Genomic DNA, 17,353 nt, shown 5'->3' on the forward strand with positions numbered 1-17,353 from the left:
ACTGTAATTCTGCTGGCAATCCCATCTCTGATTAGCATGCATGCCTCAGATCTAATGATATTACATATTTGTCTTGCCTCTTTCTGATGCAACCTACTCTTTCCCGTGCCAGTCTGCATCCAAAAACAAAAAACAAAAAACAAAACAAAAAAACCTCAACTGTACTCATCACAGAGGCTCTGAGAAATTCCCATCCTGAAGCCTGCAATTTCTTACAGCAAATTGATAAATTACCTCTAGTTATGCCTGGGCCTCCCCTTGTGTTCTATGATATCTGCAGGCTGCAGACGTGCCAGGCGTGAGGAGCTGGGCCCAGGCAGATCTGGTTTGATTTCTAAATCACCACACTGGCATTCTCTGCTCATCTCTACTTTTGTGAGCTGGGTTTGGATTGTACACACTCAAGTTCTAATATTCCCAAAGCTTCTAAGGCAGAGGGCAGTCCCCTGGCTGCAGTTCCCTGCATCAGGGGTAATCTCCCCACACCAGATTCCTCTCTAGATGCTGGACCTGCATCCCTGTTGTGGGCGGGCACTTTGCCACTTTACCAATGAGAATAAAGAGTTTCTGGAGCAGAAACTACACTAGAGCAGAAACACGAATCCAAAGGTCTCTTCCACACCACCTTTTGCGATCCCCTGACTCTAGAAAAATCTAAAACAGTTCAAGTGTCTTTTTATCTTTGTGTGACACCTCTCTGGGCCACTAGCCACCCTTCAGAGAATTCACCTAGGGGTTTAAAACGTTGAAAACTGCTGGACAATCTAGAAGGGTTTGCAAACGTTCACGATGCTCCCCATCGATAGGGATGTGTTCAGTGAAGATTTCTTTCTGACGCTTTGCTGCGTTAGGATTTAGCATGGGAATATCTCTGAGAATGAAGATATATAAAATAGCAATATTTTGTATATCTTATAAATTGCTATAAAATAGCAATTTATATTTGTTTGTTTTGTTTGAGGTCTGGTTTTGGAGAGGGCAGAGGGCTGTGGAAATGCAAAGCAAGGAAACGTTTGAAAAGGTCCAAAACACCTGTATAGGGAGGGGGAGAGCTGGGGAAGTTCAAGGAGCAGGACTTGGGGAGGTTCAAAGTGACCCATTGGTCACCTCGGCCGTTCCGCATTTAACCCTGAAGGTGACCACCATTGTAAGACTCTTGGCCTCGGGACCGAATAAAAAGGAGTTTGTGCTCCAAGTATTTAGTTCATAAAGGTGCTTGAATGCCACCGTCCATCGCCACCGAGTTCTGAAATGGTGCCTTCACATTATCAGATTTGGGAGAGAAAGAGACAAACCCAAATCCTGGGAAACATTTGGTATGACACTGGGGGCGGGGGCGGGGGCGCGTCAGAAACAGAGCACATATAAAGTGCTGGAACCAAATCGCGTGTCCGGGGTGGGGGCTGGAGCAAGCACCTGCTGAAAGCGCGGCCAGCACGGACACCTCTCCAGAGACAGGGCGAGGATGCCTCGCGTTTGAGAGAGGAAGTTTCCAGCTCTGGGGTGATCCTGGCCTTTCCTGCGCAGCTCCCCGGACGGGCTTAGCACCGAACCGTCGGAGAACCCGGGGGGCTTCGGTCTGAGCCGTTGCCGAGAGCAGACAGGTAAGAATCCCGCAGGAGAGAGCCCAGCCTTGGCTGCTGGAGACGTGGGCTTCGACGCAAACGGGTCTGTAACGGAGCGACAGCTCGATGTGGGGTGTCACGGGGTGGGGGGTGGAGGCAGGTAGGAGAGGCTGGCGCTCGGCCCCGCAACCCGGCAGAGGTGAGGCGCGGACGCCCGCTGGGGGGCCCCGCGGGCCGGGGCGGGGCGCGGCGCGGGTAGGGGGGAGGGTGTCGCGGCGGCCCCGGGCTGGCTGGGGGCGGGCGGCGGGGAGCGGGCGTGCGGCGGTCACACGCCGAGCCCGCGGCGGCTGGAACAGGTGAGCGGCCGCCGGGTGGCGGGTCCCCGCCCTTCCCCGCCGCGACCCGCCTCCTGCCCGGCGCTGGGCGCGCGCGCTCCGGGGCTCGGCGCAGTCGGGCCGGCGCGGGCGCGGGGCGGTGCGCGCGCCCATCCTCACCCTCCCGCTCTCCGTCTCTCCCCAGGCGAAACCCCCGGCCCCGCGCCCGCTGTCCCCCCCCCCCACCACCAACCACCCCTCGCCGTCACCGGGTCCCCGAGAATGCCGGAAAGATGGCGCTAGCGGCGGCGGGCGGCCGCGCGCAGCGGAGCGGGCTGCTGGAAGTTTTGGTGCGCGATCGCTGGCACAAAGTTCTCGTGAACTTGAGCGAAGACTCCCTGGTGCTCAGCTGCGACGAGGCCGCCGCGGCGTCCAACGGCCTCGCCGCGGCCACCACCAATGGCTCGTTCTGCAGGGGCGCGGGCGGCGGCGCCGCGCAGCCCCCGGACTCGCCGGCCGGGGTCCGCACCGCCTTCACCGACCTGCCCGAGCAGGTGCCCGAGTCCATCTCGAACCAGAAGCGCGGCGTGAAGGTGCTCAAGCAGGAGCTGGGCGGGCTGGGCATCAGCATCAAGGGCGGCAAGGAGAACAAGATGCCCATCCTCATCAGCAAGATCTTCAAGGGGCTGGCGGCCGACCAGACCCAAGCCCTGTACGTGGGCGACGCCATCCTGTCGGTGAACGGCGCCGACCTGCGGGACGCCACCCACGACGAGGCGGTGCAGGCGCTGAAGCGCGCGGGCAAGGAGGTGCTGCTGGAAGGTAAGGGGTTAAGGCCGCGCGGGGCGCTCCCGGCGCGCGCACACGCCCCTGCGCCCCGCCAGCCGCAGCCCTGCTCGCACCCACGTGCCGTCACACCCCGGGCGGTGCGTGCGCGGGGGCGGGGGTGCAGGGAGTTTGAACAACTTTTACTCGCCGGGGGCGCTTCTCCCTCCCCCCGCCCCACGCCTCTACCGGGGAGTCGTGCCCGCCGGGGTGCGTGACGGGGCCGGAGAGGGGGCACTGTCGGCCGCACCTTTTACAAAAGCGGAGAATTCCCCTACGCGAAGGAAGGGTCGGGGCTGTGAGGTTGGCAGCTGGAAGTGTGGCGGTGCAGATCCGAGCTGCCCACCCGTGCGCCCGGCGGAGCCAGCTCACCGAGCTTAAGCCATGCAGATAGTTTTCTGCTTTGGCACGGTCCTCTCCGGCCCAACGGACACCCCCCACAGCGCCCCCTTCCCCGGCGAGGCAGCGCTTAGGAGGGTTGAATCCGAAGGGACCTGAGAGCGGGAAAGTGGAGCGCAAACTCTCCCCATCTTCCTTACTCGCTTCGCCCCTTTCGAAAGGGGGTGTCAGGGGCGGGGGGAGGGGGGAGGGCTGCTGGATTTCTGGCAGGGCTGTCGCGCCGGTAAGCGTGTGGCTGCAGCATTATGCAAAAGTTGAGGGTGCTGCTAGGAGTTGGGCCGGTCAGTCTGGATTCCAGGTGCCTCTGCATGGAGGGCTGGGAAGTGGGGTGGGAGGTTTTTTGTCCGTCGTTTTCGGGGAATATTCTTCCACCCCACCAAGCTACCCCCCCACTAAGAGTGCTGTGAAAACCACTTGACATTTGTAAATAAATATATCCCCCTGCGTGTGAGGTGTCTTACAAACCACATCTGTGAGAGTTGATGCCTTCAGTGCCTTTAAACAGTGACTAACACAAGGAACCGACTTTTGTGGTTACCTGGTGTTGCGGGGTTTAAGTCCTAAGTAGGCAATGCATCCTCCTTCCAACGCAATGCAATTCTCTCTCCTTCGCCGGCCCCCTAAATTAAGCTCAGCAACACTTACATGCAATTGTTTTATTTATTTGGATCCTCCCCCGCTCCTCCCCACAGGCTGCGTTGTCTGGATCTTTTACTTAGGGTAGGGTCCTCTCTTAAGTGGGGATAAATAAAAGAACTCGGTTACCGGTAACCACTGAATCAGAAGATTTCAACCCAACCGTGCAAATCGCTTGCTGATTTGAGGCCAAAATCAATTTCCTGCTCACCCACCCCTGGTGCCTGGTGGTGCTGGTATGTGAAACTGTGAAAGTTCAAAGTTGAAAAGCCAACTTGGTTAAGTGTGGTAGCTGATGCAACTCTTTGGTGGGAACAGAGGGTTTTCTTCTCCCCCCCCCCCCTATTTATCTAGAGGATTTGTGATGTCTTCATATTTAATTGCTATGCTGGATCCTGAAAGTGGAAGGCTATTTGCTTTGGCTTGATGATTAACATAAGCAAACAGAAAAAAGTTTTCCCGACTCAAGTGTGTGTGCATTTGTGTGCCAAGGGGCAGGTTGGGATTCACAACCCATGCAGTTTGGACGGTAGTCGGCTGGGCACTACAGTGCAGGATATACTGTAAAATCTAAGTGAGACAAAAGGCAGAACCTTTATATTTCAGGCTCTTAAAAAAATTAAGGCAAAACTTTTCTCCTTGGTTTTATTGGCACAAAAATGACTTAGCAAAGTGCTTAAAAAAAAAACAAAACTCCCCCCAAAAGGAATAAAAGGTGAGGTGAGCCTATGTACTTGAAAAATACTTTCAAGAGAGATAGTACAGTGATAGGTACGGCATTTGCCTTGCATGAGGCTGGGTTCAGTTTGATCTGGCACCATATATGGTCCCTTGATCACTGCCAAAAAAGATCCCTGAGCACAGAGCCAGGAGCAAAACCAGGTGTGCCCAAAAGCAAAACAAAAAAAGAAGGAAAGAAAGTCACTTATACAGGTCAGAGATTTTACTCAGCAGTAGATCCCTTGCTTTTGCTTATAGCCCTGGGGTCAGTCCTTGGCAGGGAAAAAACAAAACAGAATAAAACAGATCAAGTACTTCTTAAGGTTTACTGATGCAGCTGCTATTGTTGTTTGTTTCAGTTTGGTTGTTTTGGGCTGTGCACAGGGTTACCCTGACTCTGTGGCGATGCTCAGTAGACTATGCTGTAGCAGGGTTGAACCCAGGTTCACTTCATTTTGGTCTGGTTTTGATCTTAGGGCTGTACCTGGCTGTGCAAGGGGGTTACTCCTGGCTCTGTACACAGAGATCACCCCTGCAGTGCTCAGGCGACTACATGTTCTAGCAGAGATTGGACCCGGGTTGGTGTGTGTGAGGCAAACGCCCTACCCTCTGTGCTATCTCTCCAGCTCTCACGTGACATTCTTACACTCACTATCAGGGGATGCAGGTGGGGCCTACGAGGAAGACCTGGGGGCCTCCGAAGTATAAGCTCCTGGCGGTGCTCAGGACACCATATGCGGTAGCAGGGATTGAAGCCGGGTTTGTTTTGGTTTGGTCTGCACTTGGGGCCTATAGTTGAAAAACTGACTGTTTTCAGAGAAGCCAGGAGACACCTTCCTTATAATAGTGTCTCTTTGGCTTTTCCCCTCTGGAGTTGCGGGTGTTCTCTCCTAAACATGTATCTCTCTCTTTTCCCCTCCCCTCACATTTCATTTCTCTAAATTTCTTTTAATAAAAAAAGAATCTTGCTTCAAGCATTCAAGCAAAATAAATAAATAAATAAATAAAACATTGTGTCATCCTGAGCCCTCAGGGGTGTATGTAGCCCAGGGGGCCCCATTCCACTCTCCCACTTTGGTTAATGCTTGCCCCTCCACCCCCAGCAGCCTCAGACCCTAAAACTGAGGGGTCATCGCCAGGCACCCCCCTACTTCCCCCCACCCCCCTTTCTTCTTGCACACTGCTTGGGAGACAACCACCCTTCCAGTGTCTCTTGTTGGAAGGTGAACGTTTGTAAGCTGCCACTGTGGATGCAGGGGTCATGTGCCCCCTCCAGTCAAATAGCATACATTCTGCCTCTCCTTGTTTGATCTGACAGAGAGCTTCCCAGCTGAAGGGGTTCATCCAAACCACCCGAAGAGACTTTTTTAAAAAAATTACCTATCCATGTGCTCATATTTGGAAATGCAGTCTTGATTCCAGGATTCCTACAGAAGAGCGGGGGGTTGCCTGCTGTAATCTGGGAGTGGGTGAGAGGTGTGGCAGAGATGCTGCTTTCTGATGTAGATGACCTTTCTGAGGTCGGTTGGTTTGTGGTTTGAGGGGGCCAGTGGGTATCTTCGACCACAGTCAACCTTCACTTCCTGATGCAAACAAACGCCCCCTAGTGGAGAGCCCTTACCTCTACCAGTGGATACGCACGCTGAGAACTGAGGCCTTGAGCACAAACAGGTGTCTGTACATACCTATGGGGCTACTCTGTCGACAGAATCACCCTCACCTTTCCGGACCTCGGTGGCTTATCCTGAAAAAATAGGGAGCGTGAAAAAGAATCGGCTGTCCATGCTTGCTCTGCTTGACTGCATTACGGAAGAGGGCTCAGAATTAAAGTTGGAGGCAGTGCCTACTGAACACCTGCGGAGATTACTAGCACAATTCCGGTAAAATGAAGTGGACATTGCCCATCCTGAGGGATCATCCCTTCCTTTTACTTTACTAAAGTTTGTCTTGGGGTCTTATAACTTTCATTTTGGCAGGACGTGAGGTGTGGGGCGGGGGCGGGGGTGCGAGGACTATACCTGCTGGTTCTCAGGGACTCTCCCAGCTTGGTGCTTGGGGGTTTCTCCTAGAAGCTATGGGGGAGGGGCTGCCCTGACAGGGCTCAAGCTTGGGCCTCTCCGATGTGACATCTCTCTGGCTCCAGGGGTTTCTTATATCATGGTGCGGGAACAGAGCTGCTGTTCCTGCTTGCAGACTATGCCATCAGCCCTTTGAGCCATCTCCTCGACTATTACATTGATTTTCATCTATTGGTTTTTGCTAACTTGGTTGATAGATGTGGCCAAGATATAAGGGCATACTGAACCTCTAATACTGAACCACAGAATTAAGCACATACTCTTCATTATCATGAAATGAGTTGCATAAATAATACAACCCAAGCAAATTCTAAATTTAAAAGCAATAGAATTTTTCATTATGGTATTAATGTAAAGGATAAGTGAATTAACTTTTTTTGGGGTGAGGGGCAGACTACACCTTATTGAGAACAGGCTTGTTCTTGGCTCTGTGCTCAAGGATTACTCCTGGCAGACTCAGGGACCATATGGGATGCCAAGGATTGAATCTGGATCTACTGCATGCAAGGAAAGTGCCCTACCCACTATAGGGGTTCCAGCCCCCATCACTGTCATCCCGTTGCTCATCGATTTGTTAGAGCAGGCACCAGTAACGTCTCTCATTGAGAGACTTATTGTTACTGTTTTTGGCATATCCAATATGCAGGGGTAACTTGCCAGGCTCTGCCATGCAGGCTTCATACTCTCAGTAGCTTGCCAGGCTCTCCGAGAGGGGCGAAAGAATCGAACATGGATCAGTGGTGTGAAAGGCGAAAGCCCAACCGCTGTGCTATCGCTCCAGCCCCCAGGCCCCATAAATTAACTTATTCAAAATATAGTATCCTCAGCTTCTGTCATGACCACGGGTAGGATCCTGTCCCCTTGGCTCTGGTCTGGGTATCTCTAGTGTCTCCATAAATGTTTGAGCTGCTATTTTGAGGCTGCATTGGGCCTCGCCTTCTTGAGAACCGGTCTTCTCTGCATTCTAATTCTACTAGACCATTTTATCTGCCTAACCTTTTGCGAGATTTTTATGATTTATTAATGACTAACACTTGATAACACATTGTGCAAGGTGCATTACTAAATAAGTGGATTTCCACCAGAATGCAGAACTACATAAATGAGAAAACTAAGGCACAAATCAGCTAAGTCTCTTGCCAAAAAAGGAAGGACTGCAGTGAGGAAATCCTGAGGCTTAGGTTGTAGTACAGCTTGTGAGCCTTACAAACAGCCTTAGGGGCGAGCAGATAAGGACTGCTGTCCTTGCTGATAAAGGATTGATAAAGGCAACCCTTTGGCCTAAATAGTTCTCCTTTCCCTCCACTGGATCAGATTTTTATTGCTGCTATAGCAAATGATCTGAATTGTAGAAAATGAAAATATAAATTTATTATCAGTTTTTTTTAAATCAAATCTGATGTGGATCTCATTGAAGTAAAATTAAGGTGTCTCTTGGACTGCATTCTTTTTCCTGGATACTCTTGGGAGAGCATCTTAGCCCCTTGACTTTTCTAGAAGCTTCTAGAGATGGTTCATATGACTTGGCTCTTGTATCTCTCTTGATTTTTTAAGCTTGTATTAGCAGCTGAAATTCTTCTCATTTCAAACTACTACATCCTCCCTTTTGCATTTTTGGGTGGATCCTAAGCAGCTTAGGGGCTCTCAGAGTCACTTAGCTGGCTGGCATGATAGACAAGTCAGGGATCGGCACTGTGGTGCTACTCAGACCCAGAGGTGCTACCCTGCTGCTCTCAGGAGCCCTTTAGGACTATATTCAGGCATCCTGGGAACAGCCTAACGATGCTCAGGGCGAAACTTGGGGCCTTGCACATATAAGGTCTGTTCCCCTAACCTCTGACCTACCCCATATTTAAGGACATTCATCACACCTGGAGACCTCAGGATAATCACCATATTTCGAAAATCAATTGATGGTAAGCCTCACTCAAATTTTCAGTCAATCTTTCTTTGCCTTATAAAGATTTCTGGGATTTGGATTCTAGAACATGGGCATATCTTGGAGGAGGGGAGCTATTTTTCTGCCCAGCACATCTGGTTTGCTGAAGCTGTGATGGTACAGAATTTCCAGACAGAAGGCAGAGCGATAGCACAGTGGGCAGGGCACTTGCCTGGCACAGCCATCCCCAGCACCACATACGGATGGCTCCAGAGTACTGCTAGGAGTGAGTAGTAAGGAACAAGCCTTGAGCAAAACCAGGTGAGGCCAAACCCTCCTCTTGCACTGAAAAAATAAATTGAAACAAAAATCAGAGTACCCCAGCAATATCTCAAGAATATACTGAACCACAGTCAGTAAGCACGCCCTGCCTCATTGCATAGAAGTTCCTCATCCAATCCTTTATCTACCATCTAGTGAGAAATGCAGTTTCTTCTCTGTACCACACACCCCTAGGGCACTGCCCTTGAGAAACAACTATTAAGAGGTCCAGAGAAATGTACAGGGCTAGGTGCTTTCCTTGAATGCAGCCAACCCTGGTTTGATCCCGGGCACCACAGTCTCTTGAGCACTGTCAGGAGTGACATCTGAGTAGAGGTAGCCCCCCCCCCACCCTGCCCCAGCAGAGTCTGGAGCAGCCCCTGAGCACCACTAGATGTGACCCTTCCTGTTCTCCCCCCAAAAGAAATAGTTTTCAAGCGACTGACCCAGAGACATCACGCCAGGATCCAGCAATGTGACATCTAGACCCTGGCATCTTGGGACTCTGTAGATGCACATGAGCACAGGCCCCTGGCGTCACCCCTAAGAGCCTAGGAGCTATAAAGAGGACTGAGGAGGGGGAAGGGGCCTCTTAGTGAGCGGGCTTCCATTTCATCATCCGCATACAGCGCTTGAAGCAAGGACATGTCAGGCCGAGTCTCACATCTCGAGGTGACTCCGGTGAATGAGTGACCACTCCCTGGCCCACCAGCAGCCTGGGTGTCTGAATGACACCAGAGCCCGTCAGCAGCAAAGCTTCAACCAGTCACGTGATTTCACTCCCACTGTAGGTTTGACAGCACATGGATCCTCTGTGGATGGTGGTTGCAGGGGTGGTTGCAGCCCCTGCATGGGAGGAAGTGGAAATGCCAGAGATGAGCTGATTTGTCTGAAGTTATCTTGTACCTGAGGGAACTCAAAACCAGATTCTTTGGCACCCACAAGAGTCTTCCGGCTGCAAGGGACACAGTCGCAGGATGCAGGCAGCAGACAGCAGGGGTGAAGGGGTTGGTGAAGTGTGGGTTCTGATTGCAAGGAGCTGACCGCAGCAAAGGTAGTGAAGGAGAGAGGATGCTTGAAGCTGGCCATGGAGCAGGTGACAATGGTCAAAACTCATGGGATTTGTACTCCAGTACATCGAGCATAGTACCTGGCACACATCACTGTCACTGTCATCCTGTTGCTCATCGATTTGAGTGGGCACCAGTAACGTCTCTCATTGGGAGACTTATTGTTACTGTTTTTGGCACATCCAATATGCACGGGTAGCTTGCCAGGCTCTGCTGCGCGGGCTCCATACTCTCAATAGCTTACCGGGCTCTCCGAGAGGGGCGAAGGAATCGAACTGGGGTCGGCCGCGTGAAAGGTGAAAGCTCAACCGCTGTGCTATCGCTCCAGCCCCGGCACACATCAGTGTGTAAAAATGTTTTAAAGGAAGGGACTGGAGTGATAGTACAGCAGGTAGGGTACTTGCCTTACACACAGTCCATCCAGTTTCTATCCCTGGTGCCCATATGTCTCCTCGAGCTTGCCAGGAGTGATCCCTGAGCTCCTTACTCCTGTGTCAGGAGTAAGGCCTGAGAACTACGGGTGTGGCCCCCAACCAAAAAAAGAAGAAATGGAAGGAAGGAAGGAAGGAAGGAAGGAAGGAAGGAAGGAAGGAAGGAAGGAAGGAAGGAAGGAAGGAAGGAAGGAAGGAAGGAAGGCAGGCTAGAAAGGGGGGAAAAGGACAGATGGAAGGAAGGGGGAGACAGGGGGAGATGGAAAGGAGAGAGCCTGGTAGAGATGGGGAAAGAGGAAAAGGACCATGGCTTTCCTCATCCTTTCTGTGACATTCTTCTCCGTTGCTCTTGCTATGGGACTTTGGACCATGAAACTCACACTGAGCATGAAAACTATTCCCTGCTCCATCTAGAGAGGAAGAAAGATGTGACATTAGACCAGTCTTGAACAACTTTTGACAAGAGAAGAGCCAGGCATGATTTGCAAAGTGGTGGGAAAATGTGATGACCATGAATGTTGGATTTATAACCCCTCTTCCTTTGCCCTTTCCTCCCTTACTCAGGGACCTATGGGGTAAAGGTGCTGTCTGCCCGAGGAGAGGAAAACTGTTTGGGTATCTTGAATAATATCTGCTTTAAGTCTCAGTAGAGGCTTGAGAATTCAGCCCCACTCCTTGAAAGGAGCCAGTCGAACAGATCCTTCCGTCCCGAGTCACTGCTGTGGTGGGTAATGCTTTCCGTGCTCAGCAGTGCATCTTAGCCATCACCCCGTGGCGCATATATTAAAAATAACTCACCGCACACAGGTCGCGTTTGTGAAAGACTTCTAGCAGAAGCTACCAGTGGTCTGTTTGGCTTTGGCAAAGGGAAATTATCTTCCAGCAGCCTACTAAGAATTCTGTTTCAAATGAGGCATTTCAAGGCAGTCAATGTTAAAGAAAAGGCAGAATTTCCCCTGCATTTGTAACAAGTGTTTTATATAGCAAACCTCATTACCCACTTCACTGGCTTTGATCTATAATAATGCTCGCCTTTAGCTCTGGCCTGCAGAGTGAGACTTAAGAGATGTAATATGCATCATGAAGTAAAGGCCCTAACAGCCCCATGCAAATGAGCCCTGCTCCCAAACTGGGCTGGCCAAAATGGAAAACTTCCTGATTCCTAGTGATTATAATGGAAATTAAAGTGATGACCCCCCACAGGAGCGTAGTACTTTCAGTAGTTTTAAAAACGATTTCCTTGTCACTTGAAGTAACATTCTAGCATGTTGATACATGTGCAAAGTATTACTTCTCTGGACATACCCATTTATTTGCAGTGTTAAAATTGTCCCTCCCCACACCTGCCTCACCCCCTGGTGCCACTGTTTTCCTCAAAGTGGTTGAATGCAGTGACATAGGTGGCCTTGGAATTACATTCTCTGGACTTCTTCTCCTTCTCCTTCTCCTTCTCCTTCTCCTTCTCCTTCTCCTTCTCCTTCTCCTTCTCCTTCTCCTTCTCCTTCTCCTTCTCCTCCTTCTCCTCCTCCTCCTCCTCTTCCTCTTCCTCTTCCTCCTCCTCCTCCTTCTTCTTTTTTCTTTTTTCTTTTTGCTTTTTGGGTCACACCCAGCGATGCTCAGGGGTTACTCCTGGCTTTGCACTCAGGAATTACTCCTGGCAGTGCTTGGGGGACCATATGGGATGCCGAGGATCGAACCCAGGTTGGCCGCATGCAAGGCAAATGCCCTAACCGCTGTGCTATCGCTCCGGCCCCTCCTCCTTCTTTTTCTTCTTCTTCTCCTCCTCCTCCTCCTCCTCCTCCTCCTCCTCCTCCTCCTCCTCCTCCTTCTCCTTCTTCTCCTTCTTCTCCTTCTTCTTCTTCTTCTTCTTCTTCTTCTTCTTCTTCTTCTTCTTCTTCTTCTTCTTCTTCTTCTTCTTCTTCTTCTTCTTCTTCTTCTTCTTCTTCTTCTCCTCCTCCTCCTCCTCCTCCTCCTCCTCCTCCTCCTCTTCCTCCTCCCCTTTCTACTCTTCTTCTCTTCTTCCTTCTCCTCCTCCTCCTCCTCCTTCTCGCAGTATGATCTTGTGCAAATCACTTACCCTACAAATTCCCTCCTCTTAATCAGTTTGGTCATTGTGAGGAGTAAAATGACTATGTGTGGTAGCATGATAAACTCATTGGCAGGGACATAATGAGCACGAAATGACTAACTAAGTGATATGTCATATTTCATATTACCTAAGCAGGATCATCTGATAGTTTCAATCAAAGAGAATGAATGAAGGGTTCAGTGGATTATATACAAGCTTTTTGGGGTGGGTCAGAGGAACAGATTAGAAATTGTTGTGTTAGGGAACTTAATGGTGTAGTTGATGGCTTAGGAGAGTGTGTTTCCCCTATCCAGGGCAAATTAGGAACCCACAAGGCTACACTTCATTGATGACTTTTAGTAGCTGCAGATGTTTCCCATTAACCAAACCACCCTGTAGGCTGCTGTGGTTCGGGGTGGGCAGATGTGAATGATGTCCAATACGCTGACTCTGCAGAATAGGCAGAGCAGTGTTTTGTGATGGGAAAGCTGGTAAGTCAGGATTTAACTTACACAGCAAAATGAGAAATTTTTCAAAAATTTCCTAGTAAATGCAGGGATGTGGAGATCTTTGTATACAAATGAAGGCAAGCTGCTTCTGTTATTAAAAAGCAAAAATATGCAAATTTTCACACCAGAATTATGCTTGAGTATTTAATTCTGTTATTATTGTTGTTGTTATTGTTACATATATGCATATATATAATATATAGCCCCAAACAGTAACAATAATGGGCCTCATTCCCCTGACCCTGTACATGACAGTGAAGAATGGAGACATTACTGGCACCCCTTCGATTAAATCGATGAGCAATGGGACAACAGTGATACAGTGATACAGTGATTTTTAGTTGAATTACCATGACACGCAGTTACAATATTGCTCAATGTTCCAACACTCATTCATCCCTTCACCAGTATACATTTCCCACCACTGATGTCCCCAGTTTCTCTCCCACTGTACTCCCCACCTGCCCTGCCCACCCCTATATCAGGCACTTTTATTCTCTCTCTTTCTCTCTCTCTCTCTCTCTCTCTGTCTTATCTCTCTCACTCTCTCTGTTCTTATATTTTTATTAATGTTTTATGGAAATCAGGAAGCCATCCAGAGAAAGATAAATCATTACTCTACCCCTAAAGAAGAAATTCGAAGGTGAGAAATCTAATAGGACACCTGCTAAATGGTGGGACAGCAAAGAGACACTATTCAATGCAGGAAGAAAGAAAAAAATAAACCCCATGCACAGAAAGGGTCAACAAAAGAATTCATGTGTTGAAAATTTTGTCCTGCTAGCAGGAACAAAAAATATATATCCTAAATTTTTTGTTTCTTTCTGGGCCACATCTTTCTTGGGTTTACTCCTGGCTCTGACCTGAGAGATTACTCCTGATGGGTATTGAGTGGTTATATGGGATGTTGGGGATCAAACTCTGGTCAGCCACATGCAAGGCAAGTATTCTGCCCACTGTACTTCCTCTCCAGCCCCCATACCCTAAGATTTTTTTGAATTACAGGTCTGGCCCAATAAATATTATTTTCTGAATTCACAATGTCACTGTGAGGTTTTATTTTGTTTTTAAAATCTTGATAGTTCAATCTAAAGTGATCTCAGAGATACAGATTAAAACAACAATGAGATGCCATCTCACACCACAGAGACTTGCCCACATCCAAAAGAACAAAAGGAACCAGTGTTGGCAAGGGACTCTTCTTCACTGCTGGTGGGAATGCCAACTGGTCCAACCTTTTTGGAAAACAGTATGGACAATCCTTAAAAAAGTAGAAATTGAGCACCCATTTGACCTAGCGATACCACTTCTAGGAATCCCGGAGATACAAAAACATAGTAGAAGTGACATCTGCGCTTGTATGTTCATTGTAGCACTGTTTACAATAGACAGAATTTGAAAAAAAAAACCGAGTGCCCGAGAACAGATGACTGGTTAAAGAAACTTTGGGACCGCCGAGATGTGATCCTGGGGGCCGCACGCATGTGCGGCCTCTCCGCAGCTGTACAAGCGTGAATCCAGACCCAGCAAAACCTCTTTCGGTGTGGGCAACTCCTCGCAGAATGTCTCCAGCCTGAGAACTAAGCCTCGGCCCCGTGCCCGCCCGGGAGGGGAAAGGTATTTCTCTCTCTCGCCTCTTTCTCTCCGGGGATGAAGGGCGCGGTGGCCGCCATATTAAGACGACCACAGATTGGGTTTTCAAGCCTGCAATTATCTAATATCTGGAAGAAATCTCCCTGGACTTCTTGTTAAAGTACAGAAATTCAAAACCTTATTTGTCTTCACAGTAGGTCTGAATCTAGTGGGGTGCTCCTAACAACAATAGTGAGGTTTGTGTTGTAATATTGAATGTAACCAAAGTAAACAGAATGTAAAATGAAACTTATCAGTTACAAGGTAGGGGGTGGGGGGGTGGGATGGGAGGTGTACTGTGTGGGGTTTTTTTTTTTTTTTGGTGGTGGTATATGGGCACTGGTGAAGGGATGGTTGTTTCAGCATTGTATAACTGAGACCTAAGCCCGAAAGCATTGTAATCTTCCACACGGTGATTTAATAAAATAAAATTAAATTTAAAAAAAAAAAGAAACTTTGGTACATCTACACAATGGAATACTATGCAGCTGTTAGAAAAGATGAAGTCATGAAATTTGTGTATAAGTGAATCTACATGGAGAACATCATGTTAAGTGAAATGAGTCAGAAAGAGAGGGACAGACATAGAAAGATTGCACTCATTTGTGGAATATAAGGAGACAAAATGGGAGACTAACACCCATTCTGTAGAGAGGTGAATACTGTAGTAGAGGTAGAATTCTGTAGTAGAATTCTGTAGTAGAGGCGAATACCAGAAGGATGCTCCATGGCTTGGAAGCTGGCCTCAATGCAGGGGGAAAAGGCAGCTCAGATAGAGAAGGGAACACAAGTATGGGGTGCTTGGAGGGCCAGCGCAGGAGGGGAGATGTGTGCTGAAAGTAGACTATAAACTGAGTGATAGCAATTCAATAGCTCTATTGCAAACCACAACACCCACAAGTAGAGACAGCAAAAGGGAATGCCCTGCCACAGGGGTGAGGTGTTGGGGATACCGGTATCATTGGTGGTGGAGAATGGGCACTGGTGGAGGGATGGGCATTTGATCATTGTATGACTGAAACGCAAACACGAAAGTTTGTAAGTCTGTAACTGTACCCCACGGTGATGCATAAATAAATAAATAAATAAAAAGACTATTTACAATTAAAAAATAAATAAAATTAAAGTGATCTCAGACCAGACTGTAAGAACCCCCAATGAATGACAAGAGCAGGTATCTGAGCTCTGGCCAAGAACTTGACTTTGAGAACTTGATTCTAGGGGCTGCTGGAACAACAACATAGCAGAAAATGTACACGTTCTGCATATGACATGAGTTTAATCTCTGGGAACACATAGGGTCCCCCTATCCCACCAGGATTGATCTCTGAGTGTAGAGCCAGGAGTGAGCCCTGAAAACAGCGAGGTGTGGCCCCCAAACAAACTTGACACCAGTGACTTTTTTCCCCCCACACCCAGTTGTGTTCAAGGTTTACTCCTGACTCTGTGCTCAGGAATCCTCCTGGTGGTACTCAGGGGGCCCTATGTGGTACTGGAGATTGAATGGGGTAGACTGCATCCGAGGCCTTAACCGTGATTCTCTCTCTCTCTCTAGTCTTGACTTCAGCAATTTTGAGGCACATTTCCCAAGTCAGAAGTAATTAAATATTTTTAAGTGCATAGTTTACATTGATGAGACATGTTTTATAATAGATACAGAATTAGTTATTAAAATAATTTCTCTTTTAATATTTGAGACCTTTCTGGTACTGTAAAGCAAATTCTATAGAGGATTAAGATGAAATTCTCATTTTTTAAAAATAGAACAATTCAGAGAGGAGACAGGTGTAGAGTAATAAATTACATTGATATAAATTGCAAATACATCTTATGAAGGAGAATAAATTATAAAGGAGTAAATGCTGTATCAGGCCTTATGGATGATCTGCGGGTACGAAGGATATCTGAAATGGAAAAGAGCGCTTCTCAGAAGAGGTGACTTGTTACAGAACTGTTGCATAAGCAGAGTGAAATTTAAAATACAGATAATTCCTAAGCTAGTTGGGGCCCTGAATTTCAAATGCTTTCATCTGAAACGCCCTTTCATCTGCAGTGAAAATCAAGGTTAATGATTTTTTTTTTTGCTGGCAATATCCATAGTTTGTCCTCTGTTCTCTGTTTCATTTTTAGACTTTGACTAAGTAAAAAAATACAGCTTATCGCCTTTATTTGCTTATCTTTCCCCCTGGCTCCTCTGTTCCCCAAAAGATTATGTACATTCTAATACTAAAATAGATTTTTTCATATTAATCTATGAATATGTATGTACCCTAATATATAAATAAGTACTCTAATATATAATATCATATATAGTATATTTCATTGTCGGAGACAACATACCTAAACTGCTTTTTGACATAATGGTTGTAGCTACTGTTGACTGAACCAATTGGTGTTTAAAAAAATTGGGATCTTTATATGGTTCTATTTTTCTAGGCAAGTGATAGTCTATGCTCAGATTTCTTGCTAGTTACTAATGGCTGCTGCTACTTCTTCCTCCTCCTTCTCCTCCTTTTCCTCCTTCTCCTCTTCCTCCTCATTCTCCTCCTCCATCATCTTCTTCTTCCTCTTCCTTCTCTTTCTCCTCCTCCACTTCTTTGTCTTTTGTGTCCCTAATTAAGCAATGATTTATAGAAGTTTTAGCAGTAAATTTTAAATACTCAAGCCTGTCCAATAACTCACCCATGGAATCTTGCCACCCCAAGTTGGTTCTGCCTTGACCAGGTGCCCCTTCCTAAAGCATTGAGATGGACGCTTAGAGGCAGATATACAGCACACAGACCCAGCCTGTCTCAAACACAATCAAGGTTGAGTGTCCCACCCTTAGAATGCAAGGCAAAACTTTGGGCCCTCACTACCTATTTTTGCCGCTGTTTAGATGTGTGGGGGACAGGCAGGTGTGCATC

At 48.1% G+C, this 17,353-nt stretch overlaps 1 protein-coding gene across 2 annotated transcripts in view; it reads left to right on the forward strand.

The window, feature by feature from the left end:
• Nucleotides 1–1,228: 1,228 nt before the first annotated feature.
• SNTB1 (syntrophin beta 1) overlaps nucleotides 1,229–17,353 on the forward strand; it is a 279,451-nt gene continuing 263,326 nt past the window's right edge. Inside the window, exons 1-2 of one of the 2 annotated variants that reach the window (XM_055128958.1) lie at nucleotides 1,229–1,604; nucleotides 2,085–2,701. In XM_055128958.1, coding sequence (XP_054984933.1) covers nucleotides 2,173–2,701 — 529 coding nt within the window. In that variant the 5' untranslated portion in view covers nucleotides 1,229–1,604; nucleotides 2,085–2,172. Of the gene's footprint in view, nucleotides 1,605–1,853; nucleotides 1,922–2,084; nucleotides 2,702–17,353 lie in introns of those variants that run through there. The other variant, XM_055128959.1, reaches the window with a different exon arrangement.

The sequence above is a fragment of the Sorex araneus genome, chromosome 2 (assembly GCF_027595985.1).
Source record: "Sorex araneus isolate mSorAra2 chromosome 2, mSorAra2.pri, whole genome shotgun sequence".
In the NCBI taxonomy this organism is placed as follows: Eukaryota; Metazoa; Chordata; class Mammalia; order Eulipotyphla; family Soricidae; genus Sorex; species Sorex araneus.